The following is a 24412-nucleotide window of genomic DNA, read 5'->3' on the forward strand; positions in this document are numbered from 1 at the left end:
TGAATCAAGTGCCAGTTAGGCACTTAACTGGACAGTGGCAGGCCTTCCACGGGATCAAGGACCCCCATGATGGAAGGCCTGCCCTCTGAGAGTTGTCAGCCAATCAGAGGCCGACAGTTCTTTAACTGAGCAGAACCACTGTGGAAGCAATGGCTGCTGTCAGTGGAGCACCCACCTGAGGTCTCGGAGTGGCGCTGGACCCAGGCCACAGATAGGTCAGCGTGGGAGGCATCTCACTGGACGGGGGACGCGGGGGATGGCAATGTAGGGGGATGGCGATGTAGGGGGATCAGCAGTAAGGGCAAGGAGGTGGCTGTCAGTGGCCACCCCCTTCCCGATGCCGGGTACCTCATTCAGGCACTAAGTGCCTTTTAACTAGTGAAACCTGCCTGACCCCAAGCCGGAGTCAGCAAGCAACCCACACAGTTTTTCTTGCCGTGCTTCCCGTACAACTACCCGCCCGCCCGCCACTGGGCTAATTGCCGGTGGCAGCGAGATGTGGCCCTTAATTGGGCATTAATTTTGGCGGAAGCGGGACAGTAGCGGGGTCCTGCCACCATCCCACTCAATTATATGCTCTCCCCACCTCTAAACCCGCCACAGGGGAGTGCATAAAATTCCCCCCATGGGGTAAAGAAAAAGAACAACAGATTAAATTAAAATAGCGAAGGTACTGTATAAACCTATAGTTTGTGAAATAGTTTCAATCCGATGGAAATCATGTTTTTCTTGGTGTTGGCTGTTTGTGTTTTTTTATACTTGGTCAGGTTCAAGCCTGCAGAACAAAGTAGGGCACTGAAATGGAAAGTCATTGCGCAACAAATAACATTGCAACATAAATTCTTTCTTTTATCTGTGGGACTGGTTTTGTAGGATAGCAGTAGTATTAGGTATGATGTTTATGGACTCAGAAATTTATCTGCACAGTGGAAATCTGTAGAGTGTAAAGTTAAGATTATTTTTGTAGGCCATTTGTGCTGTTTAAGATTTGGATGTATGCTATAACTATGGCTTGAATTCCTAAGCAGGAATTCTCCAATGAGGACTGGCATTTGCAAAGAAAGCTGGTCAAGAAATCGCATGGTTGTGGCGCATTCATTTTCAGTTGATTTAAAAGAATAGTTGGAAAATTAGGCAGTGTAGGTCCATGATTTCCCTCGAGCACCACTCCTAGCTGGGATTGCCTGATCGGTGAGTCAGTCCTCTAGTATGAGGCAACATAGTAGAGCAATGTGTTGGCGCTCATACAGAGTAGGTATACATGCTTTGATCTCAGGGTGTTGTTAAGCAAAAACCAAGTCATCCTCATAGGAATGGAAGGAAATTCTGAGATATGCGAGAAAGTCATTTATCATGCATGTACCTCGATGAGGTGTGATACAGTAATATTGACATGCCTGATACTCAGTCTTGAATCTATCTTTTTAGCAGGGGAAGGTCTACACAGGAACATTATAAGGAAAGATGATATTTTATCTAATCTCAGTATTACAGATCTTTGCTCTCCAGAACTACATCCAATTGTCTTTTATCATCTACATCAGTGGTCTTTTTTGATAATTTATTCCACAATCTATAGCCCCTAAAGCTAGCTTTGTTTATTGGAAAACATGCTGTTTGATGATCATTTGCTGAAAGTGTCACATGTCAAATGAATAAATCAGACCAGATTCACTTCACTTGCAGAAACAATGGAGACAGGCTGAGGAGGCAGGAAATCTCGTAAAATGACGGGATAAGGTGTCAGGAGGGGAGCACTGCCATGGGAAATTCCCAACGGAGGGAACGGCAGTGGCAGAGGCGTGTGGCCAATTTAACTATTAAGTGGCCAGTTTAATGGCCAGTTCCTGGCCCCGACACAGCAAAAAAATAAACGTACTTGGCTTTCAAGGGCGCCTCAATGTGGGGACACCCTCTTCTTTCTGCAGCCTCAGCAGCGGGCTCCTCCATTGGTGGTGTTGTTCAGTCTGCCAAGCTGCCGGTGGCCCTCTGATTGGGCCGGCAGTCTGAGAGGCGGGCTGCTGACCTCAATTGGATGGCAGTCCCAGCCAGGGTTCCACCGCCCATCTGCATGGGCTAGGGACCAGCTTTTGATCCCGGCAGCGGGACAACCTTGGATTTGAGAAAATTCCAGTCAGCATTCTTCTGACGCCCTATGTCATTTTGACAATTTGCACTTTCCTGGCCCCAACCGCCGCCTCTTCACTATGGACGTCCAATTTCTCTACACCTCCATCCCCCACCAGGACGGTCTGAGGGCTCTCCACTTCTTCCTTGAACAGAGGTCCAACCAGTCCCTGTCCACCACCACCCTCCTCCGCCTGGCTGAACTTGTTCTCACATTGAACAACTTCTCCTTCAACTCCACTCACTTCCTTCAAGTAAAAGGTGTTGCTATGGGTACCTGCATGGGTTCTAGTTATGCCTGTCTTTTTGTGGGATATGTTGAACATTCCTTGTTCCAGTCCTACTCAGGCCTCCTCCTCCAACTGTTTTTCTGGTACATTGATGACTGTATCGGTGCTGTTTGCTGCTCCCGCCCGGAACTAGAAAACTTTATTAACTTTGCTTCTAATTTTCACTCTTCTCTCACCTTTACATGGTCTATCTCCAACACTTCCCTTTCCTTCCTCAACTTCTCTGTCTCCATCTCTGGGCATAGACTGTCTACTAATATTCATTATAAACCCACCAACTCCCACAGCTACCTCGACTACACTTCTTCACACCCTGCCTCCTGTAAGGACTCCATTCCACTCTCCCAGCTTCTCCGTCTCCGACGCATCTGCTCTGATGATGCAACCTTCCATGACAGTGCTTTTGATATAGCTTCCCTTTTCCTCAACCAAGGATTCCTCCCCACTATGGTTGACAGGGCCCTCAACCGTGTCCGGCCCATTTCCCGCACCTCTACCTTCACCCCTTCCCCTCCCTCCCAGAACCACGACAGGATTCCCCTTGTCCTCACTTTCCACCCCACCAGCCTCCACATCCAAAGGATCATCCTCCGCCATTTCCGCCACATTCAGCATGATGCCACTAGCAAACGCATCTTCCCCTCCCCTCCTCTGTCAGCATTCCGAAGGGATTGTTCCCTCCGCGACATCCTGGTCCACTCCTTCATTACCTCCACCACCTTGCCCCCTTCCCACAGCACCTTCCCCTGCAATCGCAGGAGATGTAATACCTGCCCATTTACCTCCTCTCCTCACTATCCAAGGCCCCAAACACTCCTTTCAGGTGAAGCAGCAATTTACTTGTACTTCTTTCAATGTAGTATACTGTATTCGCTGCTCACAATGTGGTCTCCTCTACATTGGGGAGACCAAATGCAGATTGGGTGACCGCTTTGCGGAACACCTCTGCTCATTCCGAAGCATGACCCCGAGCTTCCGGTTGCTGGCAATTTCAACACCCCACCCCCTGCTCTCATGCTCACATCTCTGTCCTGGGATTGCTGCAGTGTTCCAGTGAACATCAACGCAAACTCGAGGAACAGCATCTCATTTACTGATTAGGCACGCTACAGCCTGCCGACTGAATATGCAGTTCAATAATTTCAGAGCATGACGCCCCCCCCACCCCCACTTTTTATTTTGAGTTATTTTTTCTTTTTCTTTTTTTGTTTATTTTATTTTAGTTTGTTTCTACTGTGCCTACAATAATTTCAGAGCATGATGGGTCCCCCTTTTTTATTTTTATTTTCCGTTCTTTTTTCTTTGTTTATTTTTATTTGTTTGTTTTATTTTAGTTTGTTTAGTTTGTTTTTACTGTGCCTACCCACTTTTTTCTTCATGTTTGTGCTTTGGGCTAGGGCTGTTCATTTTTTTGTCAATTAACACCATCTCTGTACTAACGCTTTGTCTTTCAACACACCATTAACATACCGTTTGCCTTTGCTCCATGATCTTCTGGTCAGTTATTCTCTGTGACCTTGTCCTATCAACACCTCTTTTGCATCTTTTGCCCCACCCCCACTATACTTGCTTAAAACCTATTACATTTCTAATATTTGCCAGTTCTGATGAAGGGTCACTGACCTGAAACGTTAACTCTGCTTCTCTCTCCACAGATGCTGCCAGACTGCTGAGTATTTCCAGAATTTCTTGTTTTTATTCCAGTCAGTACCTTGTTCAGTTACACATTATGTGGAAATCTGAAGCAAAGAATAGTGGTTCTAATATGTAAATGCACATCCAGCATTTTTAATCTTAGTATTGTCAGTAGTGTGGCAAGAAGAGGAGGCAGCAGTGCTTTTGTTGAACTATGGCTCCAAAAAAGGCTTAGAAGCAGCTTAGCTGCCTGTCCTCTCAGTACCAAGTGGTACATGGTGTATGAACCTAGATAGCAGGAAGGTAATATAAATTTGAAGGTGAAGATTTAATTTAAATAGGCATAAATGTTGATTATATATTAGATATACTTAACAACATGAATACAGCCTCACAAAAGTCTATTTTTAAATAGGTAATTCCCTAAAAATACAAATGCAGATAGAATAAGCCATATATAAGGCCAAATGTTTTGGGGATTTTAGATATGAGGTTTAGAATTTAAGTGTAAGTAAGTAACAATGAATTTATAAAATACATTGGACAGGCTACAATTAGAATAGTCTGTGCAGTTTATGGTGCTTATTATAGAAAGAACATGGGAGCCATAGAAACCATGCAACAATAGATCAACTGGGATAGTACCAGGTATGGGAAACTATAGTTATGAGGGGAGACAAGATCCTGTAACTATTTCTAGTGGAGTAGAGAAAGGCAAGAGAAGATTTCATTGAGCTTTATAAAATTATGGAGGGTTTTGATAGTGAACAGAGGAAAGCTATTTCTTTTGATTGGGAGGAAATTTCTTCATGTAGAGTATTATAGGAGCATGCAATGTCTTGCCACAGGGAATAGTTGAGGTAGAGAAATTGCTTCTTTTAGGGAGAACTTGGAAAGATATTTGAAGTAGAGGAAGCTGCAGGTTTCTAGGGAGAGCATGGCGCACTGGGTTCAGTTTTGAATTATTCTAGCAAAGATTGGGCATAGGTACAATGGGCTAAAAGGCCTCCTTTATGCTGTCAATTTGTATGGTTTATTAGAAATTGTGGAGGAAGCCTTTGGTTTAGTGATAGCTTTCACACCTCACAGCCAAAAAAGTGTAGAGTCTGAACCTTGCTCCAGGCAATCCGTGTGAATGGAGACCCAGACCTCCGGCTCTGTATTCTGGGTTGACGTTCAGAGGAATACTCACGCCCAGTAGGCGTGGGTGACCCACCCTCATAATATGGCTTGTCGAAGCTCGTACAACCCTCCTGTTATATAGGACCAACCATCCCTAATTAATGGTATGAAGATGGTTATGGTTACAAAAGGAGTTTTTCATGCCATGGCCTGTTAATCATCCTGTGAATCCTTCCATGACTATTCTCCAAGGGAAGAGTGACAGGAAGTTAATAAAAATACAAATTGTGAAAAATATGTATTGATTGTTTCATCTTCCCTTTCTATCATTCAATTGTTCAGGAACAGGTTCTTCATGAGGGAAAGAAGAACATGCTGAAGAAGAATTGCCTTGCATTTTGTTTTTATAATTGTTGCATGTTATACTACTTAGGTTGTTGTCTCCCATAAAAATAGAACATTGAGGATAGTAGACAATTGAATGTGTGTATGTGGTGATGTCAAAGATAGGGCAAATCTCTTGATTTACCCTTCATTTCTCAGTGATAATGAAAAATATGAAAACATTTGTGCACGGTGAAGCTATGTTCAATTTATTTCCATTACATAGATCCAGGTGAATGCTAAAGGAAGAAAAAAATTGTTTTGTGTTGTGTGTGTCTTAACAGATAACTTCTCCAGGAGTGAAGGCATACACAGTGATGTTTGACATCAAGGAAACCGCTTGCCGAGAGCAGGTGGAGCTGCGAGCCTGCCCATTCAAATCTGACAGTGATGCTGTAAGCGCTTTTATCTTCATCATTCCTTCAGGAAAAGTCCAAAACTAATTTAAAAATGATCTATAACTTCTGAATTTATAATTGACATACACAATAAAGGCTTGTCCTAGTACTAACTTTAAACATGGACAGTATTCAGCATAGAAATATCTGGAACGCAATTTTCTTTTGAAATGAACCACAACGGACATTAAACTGCTGCATAAGATCAGTGACGAGGGTCAGGTGACGTTTGTAATTTCGGCCCAGACTCAGAAGTATCTCAAGCATCCAGAAAGTTCCGAATTGAATGATCATGGGTGGACCCTTGAAAACCAAGACAAAACCATTTGTGGAATTCACACCTCCTATTGTCTGTGGTCTGACGCAAAATTCAATATCTATAGACTCTTAGACTCACTGTCTCCAAGCTTGAAACTTTACAAAGAGAGCTGTAAGAAAACAGTTAAATCATAAAAAAGTGCGACTGGCCACCATCCATCCCCCAATGTGTAGCAATGGCTTCAACCTTCAGATCATTCTGGGTGATAAATAGAAGTATTGATCAGGTGGCCACCTGACCAAAATTCATCACAGATAACTAATCTTATTACTCCAAGCACCAGGGAGAAACTTGTTAGTCTGCAAACAACAGCTGGAGAGACAGCAGAAAAGACAGAACACCTGTGCCTTAAAACTGGAGACTACAACATTGTAAGGTCTCCAAGCCTGTTCCTTTTCAAGTCCAGCAGTACAGAAAAGCGACCTCATAGTGCTAAGACTACGGGCAACTAACTTTGTGACTGGCTGAAAATCCACCTCTTCGATAGAATCCTGCAACGGCTTTGGTATACAACTCTGGCTATTGAACCCACCTAACTATCCTTCAGGAGTGAAAGCACTTTCTTCGCTGGGCCCACAAAACATGCCTTTTCCCCAGGATTAGCCAAATCATGTGATTTATGAACTAATACTTTGTTTGTAATTGGTAAAAGTGCACTATCCTCTTTAACGGTTTTCTTTCTTGAGTGTTTGTGTGTATGTGTGTGTCTGTCTGTGTGTATGTGAGAGTAGTGAGTGAATGTATGACGTAGCATCAGACTTTCAGGGTGAATGTGTGAATAAAAATAATCCTCTTTATTTCAACCCATGAAAAGTGTGCTGCTGGTTATTCAAATTGGCCACACATTCAGGGGTTAAGAAACACACACATCATCCTTTTCAAAAACTACATTGATTTTGGACAGAAACAAAGAGAACTGGAACAGAAAGTATCATCTAATTTAAACACAGTGAATAAGGGCCCAAATTTTAATCGTGCGCAGCATTCCTCGGCGGCACGATTTCAACTCAGCCGCCTTCCAACACAGAAGGGCCGCCGAGGAGCCGCCACGATATTTCGCCGGGGACTCATTTAAATAGCGGGGACGAAGTGCCCGCCCTCAATGACGTGTCGGGGTAGCCTCTGCATCCTCGATAATGGTGTCCGGTGCCACTGCACAGGTGCCGGCGCCATTTTTAAAGAGCTTTAAGCCCTTAGATTTTTAAACGGGCAGCAATGTTAAATTTTCATTAAACAATAAGAAATATGTGGATGGCCCTTCCCCAACCCCCCCCAATGGTCATTTCAATGCCTGAATGACCAATACATGCCTTTTTCCCTACCTGAACTTTGCACTCGAAACTTCTAACGTTTGGCCTATAACCCCTTCCCACCATCCCCACATCCAATAAAAATTGATTTCCCCACTCCTCCAGCCCTTCCACCCTGAAATTTTTATTACTCCCCCCTCCCCACCAGGTCCTCACCTCAGAACTTGGTGCAGAGTTCCAAAGGCGGGCGAAGGCCTTCAAAACCAATTTAAGGTTGCCAGTAGGTCTCGCAGTGTGGCGCATTTGCGTACTGGAAGCTACATATATTAATAAACAGGACCCTGTCCTTTGCAGACAGAAAGAATATGTACAAATATTACGCCTGTTTCAGCTGAACAAAATAAGTGACAGCCATTTGCTGGTTCATTCCTCAGGGCAATGCCTTGACCAATCAGAGTCAAGCTGCCTGGTTTAAATTTTAAACAAGCTTGGCGGCTAACTGTCAGTCACCGTAAACTGGTGCATTCTCCATGGCAGCGCCTCTATTAATCAGAGTTCACTTGCCAACCAATCAGCACTCTCTTCTCATGCCGGATAAGTTGTTTGTTTTCCCTTATATTGGTTATTCTTGCGATTGTCCTGATGAGTGCAAGACGAAAAGCACAGTGGCGCAGTGGTTAGCACCGCAGCCTCACAGCTCCAGGGACCCGGGTTCGATTCCGGGTACTGCCTGTGTGGAGTTTGCAAGTTCTCCCTGTGTCTGCGTGGGTTTTCTCCGGGTGCTCCGGTTTCCTCCCACAAGCCAAAAAGACTTGCAGGTTGATAGGTAAATTGGCCATTATAAATTGTCACTAGTATAGGTAGGTGGTAGGGAAATATAGGGACATGTGGGGATGTTTGTTGGGAATATGGGATTAGTATAGTAGTGTAGGATTAGTATAAAAAATGGGTGGTTGATGTTCGGCACAGACTCGGTGGGCCGAAGGGCCTGTTTCAGTGCTGTATCTCTAATCATAATCATAATCAACATGTCACTATTTTCAGCAATACTCAAGTATAGAATTCTTGGGAATTAGGTAAATACAAAGTTAACAGAATAAAAATTGGAGACAGAATGAATAAAATTGGAATACAAGTTGAGCAGGTGCAAAGTGATTAACATTTTTATATATTTGTTCATTGCTCAATTTGTATATATATGTTAATATTACAGTATTAAAGTCACAGCTTTATTACTGTAATATTCAGATATATTCCTACATTTATTCTAGCTGTAAACTTTAAAAAGGCCTTTGCAGGAGTCTGGAATTTCCTTAGACCTACTGGCAGATTATGGAAAATAACATCTTTCTAGATTGAGCCAGATCGACTGCTATAATAAAATATTAGCTTAATTTTTGAAACAGCAATATATCGATAATGAAACTGAGCAGTATTTAAATTAAATGATTTGTGTGCTCCAGGCCGTGGGTACGTGCGAAGCAGAAGTCCTCATTGAATTTGGGTTCCAAATTAAAGTACCTGAAGCACCTTCGTGTAATCTTCTAAAACCTGTGAAAAGAGTGGGTGAGTAAGAGATTTGTGAATATATTACTTTGGAAGTATAGCCAGCTTTGATGATATCATTGATTGCACACTGGGGAAAGTTGGAGAATTCTGTTGAAATCAATAGAATGAAAATTGGGTGAGTTCTACAACAGATGGGTGCTCCACTCTGCCAGATTACCACTCAGGTGGTGAACACAAAAATTTACCCCAGAACATTTTAGAAGAACAGTTTAGTGTACTCTAAATGGTAGAAGTACAGCTACATAGGTGTAAAATTTCTGTGACAGTTCTTCTAATTTCCCATGTACCCTCTAATTTTATTTTGTGGAGTGCGTGGGCGATTTATTTAAGTCCGTTGCTCCTTTATATTTCTTTGCACAGCTGAGTATGTGCCGTAACTTAAAGGGATCGACTTGCATGAGGCCTGTGTGGGGACTTATAGGTTGCTCAGAGGGAACATTGCTGGAAGCCCCAGGCAGATGGCGTATACAGTATACAATGCTGTATCTTAGGGCTTTCTGCCCCTCTTCTGCCAAAATTACAGCAGGAGATTGAGAGAACCCCCACAAGATTCTACCTTTTTTTATTCATTCATGGGAATGTGGGCGTTGCTGGCTAGGCCAGCATTTATTGCCCAGCCCTAATTGCCCTTGAGAAGGTGGTGGTGAGCTGCCTTCTTGAACTGCTGCAGTCCATGTGGGGTAGGTACACCAACAGTGCTTCTCTTTAAAGGTGGGAGCGCAGATAGAAGAGGCAATTTTGAGAGAGGCGAATGGTTTTGTATATGGCGGCATCAAGTACAAAATCAAAAAGTGATATTGAATTTATACAGTACATTGATTTGGCTACAGTTGAAGTATTATGTGCAGCTTTGAACACTCCATTATAGGAGGGCAATTAGGGCTGTAGAAAAGGTGCATTGAAAATTAAAAGAATGATTACAGGAATGAGTGAATGAATTGTTATAGTTCTGAAGATAGGTTAGAAGCCTGCAACAGTAGTAGACTCACCAACTTTAAGGGCATTTAAGTGGTCATTGGATAGACATATGGATGAAAATGGAATAGTGTAGGTCAGATGGTTTCACAGGTCGGCGCAACATCGAGGGCCGAAGGGCCTGTACTGTGCTGTAATATTCTAATTCTAATTCTAAAAAAATGCAGGGATTTCTCACTGGAAACAAGAAGGTTAAAAGGGGATTTAATCGAAATTTATAAATGGTTTTCAGAGGGTAAATAATGAAGGACTGTTGCTATTGGTTGGTGAATCAATAACAAAGGGGCATAAACTCAGGGTTATCATTGGAAAACAAAAGCAACGATAGAAGAAATCTGTTCATGCAATGTGTTATCGGAACATGGAATGCTTTATCACAGTGGCTATTGATGCAGAAACTATTCTGTTATTTGAAAAGGAAGAATATAAAGTGATGTGTATGATGGCCCAAATGGTACTTTATTGGGCTATATCTCTGATTCTATAATTGTATAATTTGTTTTGTGGATAAAATTCCAAACCTCTTTAAAAGGCTGCAGCTCTTTAATAACTACTGCTGCACAGGAGATCCCTGAAACCTACATGTGTATAAACCCCAAGTTCAATAAGGTTCAAAACAAGGTACATCCAAAAAAGATGCATGTGGTACAGATAATGTTTGCCCAGGTATCAATATAAATGTGATGTAACAATTCTGTCATTCAGTAAGGCTTCGATGGGAGATCTCTTTAATTTTGAACAATTCATGCAACTTGCCTTTCATATTTGTAATAAATTGTATCACTTGTTTTGCCAGTGGAGACTGTTGCTGTTCCTTGTGAAGGTTGCCCAGTATCTGTAAGCCTTGACGACCCCTTGGTGAAAGCATCTGTGGAATTAGCAGTTAAAGTCTTCAATGGTGAAAATAAAAAGAAGAGGACATTCACACTTAGCAAGATTATATATGCCATAAAAGAGGTACTGAATGATCCAACATGAAATAACCAATATATACTTGAAAAAGAAAAATTTGCGGTGTTATTGGGAAAGAGGAAGGAGTGGGACTAATTGGATAGCTTTTTCAAAGAGCTGGCACAGGCGTGCTGTCAGATTCTATAAGACAATAAATAAAGTGCAGGGATATAATGACATGACAGTGCCTTGATCTACAGAAGACTGTGCCATGCAATTGTAGGATCCAGATTTATGGCCATAATTTTCTACATCTTTGATAATTGGTCTGGATAAAATAATAAATGCAGACTTCACATTTCTCTACAGAGGGGTAGGAAAAACAGAAGGTGAGTTACCCTGCGATGCTTCCATGTTTTTCTTGATAATGAGTATGAGAGTAGCATTGGCAGATTCTTAACTGACTTCTCAACATGGAACAGCATGTGAGAAAAAAACCTTAGATTTCATGTATTTACTATTGTGATTATTTGCTTCGTCGAGCACAATATTTTGCCAGTTAACACAATGCATTTCAGATGATTCAATTTTTTTGCTGTACTTGCCCTGTCTTGGCTTGGCCATGTGAGCCGCATGGAAGATGGCAGGATCCCCAAAGACACATTGTACAGCGAGCTCGCCACTGGTATCAGACCGTCCATGTCTCCGTTATAAAGACGTCTGCAAACGTGACATGAAATCGTGTGACATTGATCACAAGTCGTGGGAGTCAGTTGCCAGCATTCGCCAGAGCTGGCGGGCAGCCATAAAGACAGGGCTAAATTGTGGCGAGTCGAAGAGACTTAGTAGTTGGCAGGAAAAAAGACAGAGGCGCAAGGGGAGAGCCAACTGTGCAACAGCCCCAACAAACAAATTTCTCTGCAGCACCTGTGGAAGAGCCTGTCACTCCAGAATTGGCCTTTATAGCCACTCCAGGCGCTGCTTCACAAACCACTGACCACCTCCAGGCGCATATCCATTGTCTCTCGAGATAAGGAGGCCCAAAAGAAAAAAAAAAGAAGAGAACTTGCCCTGTCTACTTGAAATGCACCAGTATACGGGAGTACTATTGAATAAACTGTCGAGACATTCCAGTGATTTTCTTTGGAAGGAATCTGAAATTATGTCAAATGTGAGATTATTTTTGTCCATAGTCTGGATGATAAATAATAATATTAAAAATATATGGGGAAATTTTCAGGTTGGTGATTTGCTTAATGGCCTGTTTTAAATAATCAAGCTCCTTGGCCCAATATTCACTCCATACCAGAGCTAGAAACTCACCAGCTACTCCAGAAATGTTAGTGCAATAGAGGGGAAAATCAGCTCGGGATTCCGCTATTATGCAGTGACTCCTGCTAGAACTCCTGCTTTGTAGTGATGTCACTCAACAAGAAGAACTTTCATATATATGTATATATATATATATATATATAGAGAGAGAGAGAGAGAGAGAGAGAGAGAGAGAGAGCCTTTAGCATAGAAGCATATCCCAAGGTGCTTCAGAAAAATGTAATCAGACAAAAATTGACATTTTAAGGAGAGTCTTAAAGGAGGAGAGAGAGGTGAAGAGGCAGAAAGGTTTAAGCAGGGAATTCTAAAGGCTAGGGCCTAGAAGACTGAAGGCACGACTGCCAATAGTACAACAAAGGGAGTGGGGGCTGCACAGGCCACCAAGGTTGGTGGAATGCAGACTTCTCAGAGGGTTTTGGAGCTAGAAGGTGGTTAGGGAGACAGGAAGAGGTGAGGCCACAAGTGCATGTGAAAATGAGGATGAGAATTTTAAATTGGGGGCCTTGGGGGAAGCCAGTGAAGGTCAGAGAGCACAGGGTGATGGGTGATCAGGGCTTGATGCAGGTAAGGATAGGGATAGCAGAGTTTTATTTTGATTTATGCATACTATCCAGCACAGCATGAAAATAGTTGAGCCTTGAGGTGATTCATGTTGAAACTAAATGCTGACGCTAAGGGCTAAACTTTTGTGATCCACCCAAAGGTGGGGTTTTTGATGCATTGTTTGCAATCCCTGCTGGTCGTGAGAGGGACCTCATGGTTGGTGCTCAAATTCAATTGCTTATTTTTGACTTCACAGGAGATAAAAGCAGCTGATGTCTCTTTCATTTGCTTCATCAGATGGTAATAGGAGAGAGATACTGGGTGCATTTTCAAATTCAGGAGACAGAGTGTCGAGGGGATAAAAACGAGCTTTGGTCTGATTGTCCACTTAAAGCCAAGGATGAAGCAGTAAGTTCACATGTATTTAACACACACAATGCTGCTGAAGATGAGTGGGAAATTATATTGAAACAGCTGTGAATAAGTAATAAGGGAGGAATTTTATGCTGTCGAGAAAAAACGATGCATGATCCCTGCGTCGCCTCTTTTCTGGAAGGCTCACTAAATTTATTGCCAATCAGGCATTTAAGTGGACAGCGGCGGGTCTCCCATAGGATTTAGGACCCAGTTGCCAGAAGTCCCACCCTTGGAGAGCTGCTGGCCAATCAGAGGCTGGCAGCTGCAGCACCATGGATGCTGCTGGAGGTGACTGCCCTGGAGGCCGAGGAGCATCGCTGGAGCCAGACCTCAGGTAGGTCAGGGCAGGAGGGGTCTCGCGGGGTGGGGTTCACAGGAGAGGGGGGAGGGGAGTTGGCAGCAAGGGCAGGGGGTGGCCCTCAGCGGATCCCTCATTCAGGCACAAAGTGCCTTTGGATGTGGATCCCCCTTGAACCCCCCACCCGTCTAGAGCTGGGAAGCAGCCCGCACAGTTTTTCCTACTGTGCTTCCTGTGCGCGACAGGGCTGCCCGCTGCATGGGTAATTGTGGCAGGAAGAAGCTTTTAATTGGGGTTAATTGCCCAGTTAAGAGCCTCAATTGGTGGCAGAACAGGAAGGCTGTTCTCAGGCCTTCCCGCCTGGACTAAATTTTAGAGGAGGTGGGATGGTGGCGGCAAACCCCACCCACCCGCCATCATCCCACCCGATTTTATGCTCTCCCCGCCTCCAAACCCGCTGCAGGGGAGAGCATAAAATTCCACCCAAGAAGTGCACCATGGAAGTAGAAATAAATTAGGCTGGGGTGGCCAGCATTATGGATGTCACCAGCAAACATGTGAATGCTGAATGATTCCTCAAATGTCACTGCAAGCATCAGAGAATTAAGAATGTGCCAGTCCAAATTTGATTCACCAGGAAGGCAAGGAAAGGGATTGCCTTTGACAACACAGTAGAAGTGTGCAGCATTCATGCAAATAATTACTAGGAACCAGTCAGTCCAGGTTTTCCCAGACTATTATCACTTTGAACTTTTCAACACACATACTGAAAGAAGTCCCATATTTCAGTAATGAAGCTGCTCAAGTATTGGGAGTAGCATTGTTACTAGAATATTAAACCAATACAAACATCTAAAATAACAATCATTGGCACTGAATATTAGATGCATGCTGAAACATGTCATGTAACACTGCACTCACAAGGAACCTCCAACATTGACTTTGGCAAACATTCTGGGATCAAAAGGGAGGTTCTCTAATTTGGGCGGCACAGTGGCACAGTGGTTAGCCCCACAGCCTCACAGCTCCAGCGACCCGGGTTCAGTTCTGGGTACTGCCTGTGCGGAGTTTGCAAGTTCTCCCTGTGACCGCGTGGGTTTTCGTCGGGTGCTCTGGTTTCCTCCCACAGCCAAAGACTTGCAGGTTGATAGGTAAATTGGCCATTGTAAATTTCCCCTAGTGTAGGTAGGTGTAGGAGAATGGTAGGGAATATGGGGTTCATGTAGGATTAGTATAAATGGGTGGTTGTTAGTCAGCACAGACTCGGTGGTCCGAAGGGCCTGTTTCAGTGCTGTATCTCTAAATAATAATAAATAAAATAATAATTACCCTTCCAATGACAGGTGTCAACAACACCAGGGGCATATTGAGGATGCCTGCCCACCATAGAGGCCATAAAGTCTGGCTGAAGCTGCCTTGGTCCAGTGGCAGTAACCCCAATAATCACACCCCCAAAAAGGAGATTTGTAAAGGATCCAAAATAAAACTAAAAAAAAAACTTCTTACCTTTGACTATTCATGGATCCAAACCATGATCACCACCCCAACCCTGATGTGGTCCTCACATGCGTCTTTTGGCATATAGGTACACTGGTATGAGCAGGCATACCTCCACTGGCTGTCAGTGATAGGGCAGGAATTCTCAGTGTAGGGAGACCACGTCCCCTCAGTCTTGGTCCTGCCCTCATCATGCCAAGAGGGCAGGTGGAGCTTCTGCCCCGAACAGGCTATTCCAACAACCCAATGCAACATGCTCCTGACCTAATTTCTGACCCTTCCACAGACTCCTGCCAAACTTCTGATGGAAGTACGCACATTCTTCTTACCCATTCTCTCTGTTCTATTTTTACCTCCACCTTAGTCTCAGTTTACTCCTAATGTACCTTGTTCTTTCTATTCAATACATTTTCCCTTAAACTAACTTCAGATAGTCTTATTTATCTGTTTCTTCTGTCTCCAATGCCCCCACCATCCACTTTGGATTAAAACAAAAAAATAACCTCTGACTGGCTGAAAGCTATCACCAAAGGTTTTCTCCAGCTGGACAGGAGTAACGTTTCCAAATTGTCATTGTTGTGCCATTTTTGAAGTGTGATTTAATTAGAAATGTTACTGATGGTTGAGTTAACTTGTCTGTTGTGCTGGCAGCTCATTCATGCCCATGCAAGAAAATTTGTCTTTGTACACTGTAGGTTAGGACACAATGAGGCTGATTTGGGTCATTTAAGCATAGAAAAAGAGACAGAGCCCTGTAATGTTTGGTCTCCATCTTTTTAACACAGGGTGCAGAGGCAGGGGCAGGAGGCACTCACCTGAAAAACTCAAATAACACTTCCCATCTCTTTTTCCAGCCTTTACGCCAGGCCCTGATGCTCCCAGAACACAGCTGTATAAATAGGTGTCCAGAGTTGCTACCTGTCATGTTGTAACTAGAAGTAAGTTCAAAGGATCAGTAAGAAGATTCCCTAAATATTTTTGGGGTTACAGTACTTCTGCTTCATTTTTCTTAATTATTTTTCTGCTGGCACAGAGGTTTTCATGAGCCTTTGTGTCAATTATTTTTATTTTTTTTGCCCCCTTCACCACTCCTGGAACCAGTTAGTTTGCCAGTGGGAATTCCCCTATCTGAGGAGCAAATCGATTGGATGCCTGGCAGGTTAGGCTGCACAAGAGTTGCTCTGTGCCCACTTGCTGATGCCTGTACAACCATAATCTGCAGAAGAGGTGAAAATACCTCACTTTCACAGATGATCGGCCTCTCAAGATAGGTTGTCATAACAGCTCCAACAACACAGATATACGTGAAGGGCTGACCAACCATTATATGACAGCTGGTTCTTCAGAAGCATCCCCATCACAGAATGGGGGTGGTAGATTTTCTATACAGTTTCACAAAATTTTGCCTACAGATGATTTTTTAAAAAGATATGTTATTTTTCTGACAAAATGAGTATGCTGCAGTTTCCAAAAAGGTACATTGCTTGTGCACAGGATAACTAACACAGTCTGGTTGAGATGAGCATCCTGTTTTCATGTTGTAATTTCCATGTATTCCTGTGTTCTGTACAACCCAAGGTGCTAGGACACTGCCTTGCAGAAGTTCTGTTTCCAATTGATGAAACTAAAGGCCAGATGAGAGGATTACCCAAATGTCAGCTATTCCAGCTGATTGTGGATGAAGGTAACACAGTTATAAAATATTTTGGACAGATAGTTTTACGTTTGCACAAACTTTGAAAATGTTTAAATCACTTAATTTATGATTAGAAAACTAGAAAATTCAGCCGTCATCACCCCTCCTCCCCCACAGCCTTCTCGCAGGTTCAGCTGTTCAAGGAGATTTCTGAGTGACAAAAATGGCACTGAAATCACTAGTAATGTTTGATGATACCTCATAAAGTAAATATAATCTGTGCCCTGGCACATCCATCACACCTCAAAGTATCTTATTTGCAAGCATCATATATACAAAATACATACCATACTTGCATCTGATTGGCTAACATCACATTAGTAAAATAGTAGCAAATTATAGTAACAAATGAAAATGACAGATAGAAAAGACCAACTGGCCTATCTAGCTTGTCCCATAATGTAGTGCTTCATGTGTCATGATACAGACTCTCCCCATACCCTCGGAGCCATGCAATCTCCTAGGAGAGATGAGAAACTAGATAAAAATCCAGGCAATTAGGTGAAAAAAATCTCAAATTCTTCTCCAATCTCTTTAGGCAATCAAAACTAGTCCAAGAGATCACAAAGACCCTGATTTATGTTACAGGATACCAACCTCCAGGCAAAACCCCAGCCAGACAGGTCTGTCTCTTGAAGGAAAATAGCGAATAGCATGAAATGCCGGGTTGACTATTCTCTGGGAAAGGAAGAACTACCTAATATCTAACAAGTTTTGCCCATTCATAACTTGTAAGCCTGCCCCCTGGTCCTACCAAACCTATTCAGTTGAAATAATTTGTTTACATAAACGTAATATAGTCTCTTCCTTATTTTAATAAATTTCCCTGGAGTCTACACTTTTCTAAAGTATACATACCCAGCTCTTTGAGGCTATTTGGGTAACTATGGTGTTTTAAACCAGTTATTAATCTTGTCATCCTCCACTGCACCTTTTCCAGGGGGAGACCAAAACGGAACATAAATCACAAATGAACAATGTTAAAAAGTATTTAAAAAAGAAATTCAGTTATTTCCTGCTGACTTTTGCTTATCTTAATAACCTCGCATCACCCCAAGGGGCTGACAAGTTAGCAATCGAGATTCAATGAAGTATTCCCTTTTATTTAGGCTCAGGTACAAATTTCCGTAGCAACAGTAGTTAACCTCCATTTGAATCCAGGTTGTGCCTATTTAGAGCACTTAAACATAGATAGTTGTTAAACAGGTTGAAGATTAGATTACTATTCTGGTCCAGTCACTCTTTGTGGCCTTAAAAGGACAGCATAGATTAAACAGAGCTGTGCTTTGAGCAACAGTCAACTTTCTTCAGAGTAGTCTATATCTGTTAAGGAAATGACCATCACAATGTGAACACCTTTTATATGAGACATGTATATAATTTGATATACAGCCATTGTTATTATTAAACAGCATATCCCTGACTTACCATGAGCAATGTCATGGGAGTTCTCGTAATATAACATAATAGTATGTAAACAGGTACTCAATCAAATGAATAAAACATTCGAATGGAAAGCATTCCTACATATAATTTAGTTTACTTTCATATGTCTGAGGAGAAATATAATGCACTTATCAGTTCATTTGCCCTCTTGATCTCTTAGAAAAATGGTATTCAAACAATGGATACAGTAAATCTGCCTGAGTACGGCTCTTTTTAGTATGAATGTAGGGACACCGACAAAGCTGAATTCTTAAAATCACTATTCTCCTTTAAGGAGTAAAGAATGATAACATTTTTTAAACATTATCGATAACCTTCTAATAAGAGTTTTTTTTCTAGATGTTGATGTGCTATCATGCGTTGGCTGCCTACTGCCGTTGAAGACTAATGACCCCAGAGTACACAGGACTGTACAGCATGCTATTTCTAAATTCAATGACAACAGCGGGCAGCTTTTCAAATTTGCTTTGGCTCGGATTCTTTCAGCAGAACATAAGGTAAAGCAGGTGGCTGTGTGTTTGAACTTAACTTTATCATTCGCTTACAAATCATTGAACCCAAATCTGACTGTGTAAATAAACTTCAAAATACGCAGTGCAGTTCCCCAACAAGATCATTCGATTAAAGCAAAACACTGCAGATGCTGGAAATCTGAAATAAAAACAGCGTTGGAAATACTCAGCAGGTCTGGCAGCATCTGTGGAGAAGCAGAGTTAACGTTTTCAGTTGTGATGAAAGGTCACAGACCTGAAACGTTAACTCTGTTTCTCTCTCCACAGTTGCTGCCAGACCTGCTGAGTATTTCCAACATCATTAGATTGATCTTTTAGCAATAAGGCCCTCTGATGTAAAGACACTTACTGTTTTACATTTTACTTGCTATCTACATGGTTTGTTTTATATAAAAATTCACAAATATTCAGAAAGCTTTAATAATCAGAGCGTACTAATTAACTAATCAATAGTTAATCACACTTTAAAGGAAGTTGTTCATATTACATAGGATTTATTGGGCTGGATTTTAAAGCCCCTCTGCCATCGGGAACAGTGGCGGGGGGACATGAAGATTGGTATTGCAGAGGCCCGCCACCGACCCCGAAGGAGGCAGGCCCCTGTACTGTTCTTGGCGGTGAGGCCTCGTGGCAGCTGCCCTGCTGCTCAGTGACAGGACCCCCATTTCAATATGTAAACTAATTTACATACCTGATTTAATGAGGGTCCGGTTGCCTCCTTAATCGCCGCACCGATCTTCATTCGGGCGGCTGACAATGCCGTGCCTTCGATTCCCCATTCAGGGAAATGTGGCGCGACACCTGTGGGGAGGGCGAGGAAGATTTTTTTGTCTGTGCGGAGGGGGGAGTGGGGTGACAACGCTGAATTTGGTCGGTGGAGGGGGGTGCGGGTGGTATGGGAAGGGGTAAAGGGCAAAGGTGCCGAACTTTGAGGTGGGGGGAGGTCAAATTTTCAATATACGAATTCCGGTGGTGGGGGAGGGGGAAAGGGCAGGAATGTTTTGAAATGCCATGGTGTGGGGGGAGGGGGGAATACATGGAAAGGTAATGTAATTGTTTTTTGCGAAACGTTTACTTACCTGGTCCTTTAAATATTAAATGTCCCACCAAGGGTTGTAAGCCCTTTAAAAATGGCGCCAGTGCCCGCGTATTGGTGCCGGATGCCGTTGCCTGCGGCAGCTCTCCTGCCCCCCTCCATGTCATCGCAGGGGGCAGGCGCCACGGCCATGCAAATGAGCTGCTGGGTTTGAAATCGCGGCAGTTCCATGACGTGGTGCCTGTGCGGGCGGGCCACATTTTTTTTACGTTCACCGCCTACTTTGGTGGCGGTCTGTTAAAATGCAGTCCATTGTCTTTATCGTTTTTAATGCTAATGGTTAGCTGTATCTATAAAAATGTTGTCTTTACATCTATTAGGGAATGGCCATCACAATGTAAACACACTTCTCATTATATAAAACATGTATATTATTTGATATATAGCACTTTTTATTAGTAAACAACATTTCCCTGACTTACCATGAGCAATGTCATGTGAGATCATGTAATATAACTTACACTAATCCACTTCATAGAATATCACAAGAACTTTAGGAACAGCAGTAAACATCTATAAAACTACAGAGTGGAACAGAAGCGGAGAAACAATTACAGGAAAAGAAAAAGAATTTATTTAGTGTTTCAGTAAAGTCATTGCACATCTCCTGAATGCATTACATGGATAAGGCTCCACAGACGTCAGATGTCCTCCCAGAATCTCACCACTATTCATCCATGAACCTTGTCTCTATGCATTGGTAGCCTCTTCAATCATGTGGCGCATCAAAGCTAAGCCTGCTCCTGTCTCCTGTCTCCATCAGATGTCCACCTGCAAACATTAGCATCAGCAGCTCTTCAATCAGGAACAAGAACCATAGCGATTTACCCCTTCACTATCACATGGTCGCACCCCAGCTGAGTTCTGTTAACACAGTGCAGAGTAAGGATTGACTCTGAACTTTCAGAGTTTGCATGGCTCAGTACTAAACCACACAGTGTATTTAATCACTAAAACAGAGGGCGCGGCTATCTAGTTTTATTTATACTGTCGAATTCAGAACTGTGTAGACAGTTGATTTCAAATAACAATATATTCAAATCTATAACTTCTTCTAACTAATTGCTTATCTGACAATATAATGCAACAATACAGTCTAATACTCAAACAAGAAGCAAACAAAATGTAAGGTACTTGTAAAATGTTCATGCAATAATGAGAAAACAATCACATGAAAAGGTATTAAACTACAGTGACTGATACCTCAATAATAATTTTTGAAACATTTTTCACTCCTGCACTCTTGTATTTATAGACTTTTGCAGGGGAGGAAATTACTCTGAATTTCAGCCTTATTGAAACCACCTGTCCCAACAATAATGACACAGCACCAGACACATGTGGACCAAAGATCCCTGCAACTGCAGTAAGTAGCTTACCCTGTAAGTTCTATTGCTGTTTACTGCATTTTGTATGAGATAACATGGATCGCTATTTTAAAGAGAATTTGGCCACACCTAGTAACAGTTTACTTTAAGACCTCCTTTCAGCAGAAAATTTTGATCTGACATATTTATTCTGTGTAGGGTTCTGCTGTCTGTTTAACCAAGCAAAACTATGACATCTTTGGAAATCTATTATACCACCGATTAAGATGCAATGTGACACAAGACTGGACAGTTCGTGCACTTGATGTCACGGTAAGTACCAATCTATTAAATGAAATACATAATTGTTATGTATTTACCTTAAGAAAGTTTCATCAATGGCTCAGCTGGTTAAGATGATCAAAACCGTGTGGACCTGGAGAATCCTAAGTTTGATACCCAGTTTGTGCTCAGTTAGCTGATCTCAACAGGGTGATGGTTGGGATTCTACGGTTGGATTTCGCAATCCTTGGTTTGAGAGGGCAGTTGGCTCGGGTTTCCTCTCCTGATCATTGTAAGAAATAGGATCAGGCTCGGCTATGATATACAGCACATCCCCTTGGCTAATCCTGAAGCCTCTTCTCCACTATATTCAGCAGCAAGCAATTTAGAAGAATTCAACTCAGAATCTTGTCAGTTATAGATAGAAATGAGATGCCCCAATAGTTTCTACAGTCAGATTTCTTTCTGTTATTCTAGTATATCTCAATAATGATTGAATCCTTCTCTCTGCAAATTAGGCAGGTGCAGGTGCTCAGCAAGACCTCTACATCCAGTCCTGTAAATCTTTCCAGGAATTCCATCAGGCCCCAGTGTGTTGCCATTCTTCTTAAACCTCATGGAGGTCTCTTTTTCCCCATCAGTCAGTAGATCATCCACGATGTTATAATTGGCCTCTTGCAGGATATGGTTCAACGCTTCATAATATAATAGAGAACCACTATTGCTGTCATACTACTTGGTGATTGATATTAAGTACTTTTAATAGCCGACATGGGCAGCACTGTGAAATGGTAATGGAAGAAATGAGCACGTTTGTGCCTTTACAAAGGTCAATAGTTGGCAAAGTTCTTTGCATTTTCTCTGTGTGGGGCTGTACCAAGTTTACAAGGAGCAGCAATGAAGAAGCATCGAAAGACAAACTATTAAGATGTTGTCACAATTTTTCACTTACTTTGGCAACCTTGTGCAGACTTAAAAACTTGATCCTCACCTGCTGCCAGGTTCAGAACAGGTTCCACCACCTCCAATTATATTCTTCTGGTCATTCTTTTTGTTAGAGTCATATTCACCACAGAACTTCTGAAGCTTGTTTATTGAATGGAGTTGTTTTGTCCCCAGCCATTTTTTGCAAGATAAAGTGCATCTTAATGGCCACCCAGAAGCTTTATAAGATATGCTGATGCTGAAACTCTCACTATTGTCACTCATCTAGTGAATCGGGCGCAATGCCAAAACATGCAACTGAGCGCAGGTGTGGCTAGCACCCAACGTACTGTGATACCAGTGCTGCTACACTGGCTGCCATGTAATTTACCATTGGGGTAGTTAGATGGAGAGGGGAGCAGGGAAAATATATAGGAGGAAGAATCATTTTCAAGTTGCTGTTGAATCTGCTGGCAGGAGCTTGGGAGTAACTGTTTGCATCTTTTAACATAGAGTCATACAGTTATACAGCACAGAAACAGGCCCTTCAGCCCATCGTGTCTGTGCCAGCCATCAAGCACCTATCTAAGCTCATGGACGTCTTTGTCACTAAGATTGATACCATCTATTTAGCTACCTTTGCTACTTCTCTGCCACCACCTCGCATTCCCTTGCTCACCAATCTAAACCTCCTTGCAGGTTCCTTCCTGCCCAAACTCTGAATCAGTATTTTTCTCTTCCTCCTCATGTATGTGAATTCTCATGATCTAGGTCAGGTATACAATAGCTCGATAATAGACGTGTTCAGTGAATAGTTTGCACCCTTACAGTGCAATTACCTCATATACTTAATCATCTCCAACTGGTGTTGGGTTACAACTTACACTACTCAGCATTGACTGCCATGACAAACTAAATAGCACTTTTTTAAAGTCCAAAGTACAGATTAGCTGGCAGATAATCTTTCTTCTCTTGTAGTATGCCTTCCACTGCCTATCCTTATAACTGTACTTCACTCATTTGGCATTGGTGGGATGCTAGGTATATAGGCCATATGCCCCAAAGACTGGCGGATCGTATCAAACAACATGTCCCTTCCGCTGTTTGCAATGGGCAAGGTACAGGCCGTACCCAACTGTGCTTGCAAAACTCAAAACACAGTGTCCAACATTAGATGTGATTCCACGATTGGACAACATTTGCTAAATAATCCTCATTGCACTAAGAATTACGTTGACAACCAATTTAAGATTGTTAGTCGGGCTCGCAGTGTGGCGCATTTGCGCGTACTAGAAGCTACATATATTAATACACGGGGATCTGTTCTTTGCAGACAGAAAGAACATGTACACACATAGTGCCTGTTTCAGCTAAACAAAATAAGTGACAGCCATTCACTGGTTCATTCCTCATGGCAATGCCTTGACTAATCAGATTCAAGCCGCCTGGTTTAAATTTCAAATAAAGCTTGACAGTTAACTGTCAGTCACCATAAATTGGTGCATTCTCCATAGCATTGCCTCTACCAGGGTCCACTTGCCAACAAATCAGCACTCTCTTCTCCTACAGTATAAAGTTGTTGCTTTCCCTTACATTGGTATTCTGGCGAATTGTCCTGATGAGTGCAAGACGAAAAGCTTCGTCAACATGTCTCTATTTTCAGCAATACTCAAGTTCTATACTACCAAATGATTAGTTGAATAGCTGAATCTTGATAAATAATTTTCTTTACACATATCTGTTGACATTTTAGCACTGAATCAATTTCAAAGGGACATTAGGAATAGGAATAGATTATTCAGTCCCTTGGGCCTGCTTTACCATTCAATTAGATCATGGCTGATCTGCACGTCAACTCTATTTTCTTGTCTTTGCTCTATATCGCTTGATATCAACGAAAATCTATCAATCTTAATCGTTAAAGCTTTAGTGACCCAGTATCCACAACTTCTTGGGGGACAGTGTTCCAAATTCCTACTACCTTTTGTGTGCAAAGTCCCTTCTGATGTCAATCCTGAACAGTCTAGCTCTATTTTTAAGATTGTGTCCTCTTGGTCTTGAGAAAATAATTTATCTGCATCTACCTATCAAATCCTTTTAAC

The 24412-nt window shown here is 42.3% G+C and overlaps 1 protein-coding gene across 1 annotated transcript in view; it reads left to right on the forward strand.

The window, feature by feature from the left end:
• The window catches only part of LOC137384790 (kininogen-1-like), a 42692-nt gene that overhangs the window by 16743 nt on the left and 1537 nt on the right, over positions 1 to 24412 (forward strand). The window contains exons 2-9 of the mRNA XM_068059266.1: positions 5843 to 5953; positions 8989 to 9091; positions 10866 to 11026; positions 13133 to 13243; positions 16626 to 16731; positions 18529 to 18686; positions 21053 to 21163; positions 21324 to 21437. Coding sequence (XP_067915367.1) covers positions 5843 to 5953; positions 8989 to 9091; positions 10866 to 11026; positions 13133 to 13243; positions 16626 to 16731; positions 18529 to 18686; positions 21053 to 21163; positions 21324 to 21437 — 975 coding nt within the window. The remainder of the gene's footprint in view (positions 1 to 5842; positions 5954 to 8988; positions 9092 to 10865; positions 11027 to 13132; positions 13244 to 16625; positions 16732 to 18528; positions 18687 to 21052; positions 21164 to 21323; positions 21438 to 24412) is intronic.

This window comes from Heterodontus francisci, chromosome 27, assembly GCF_036365525.1.
Source record: "Heterodontus francisci isolate sHetFra1 chromosome 27, sHetFra1.hap1, whole genome shotgun sequence".
NCBI classification, from domain to species: domain Eukaryota; kingdom Metazoa; phylum Chordata; class Chondrichthyes; order Heterodontiformes; family Heterodontidae; genus Heterodontus; species Heterodontus francisci.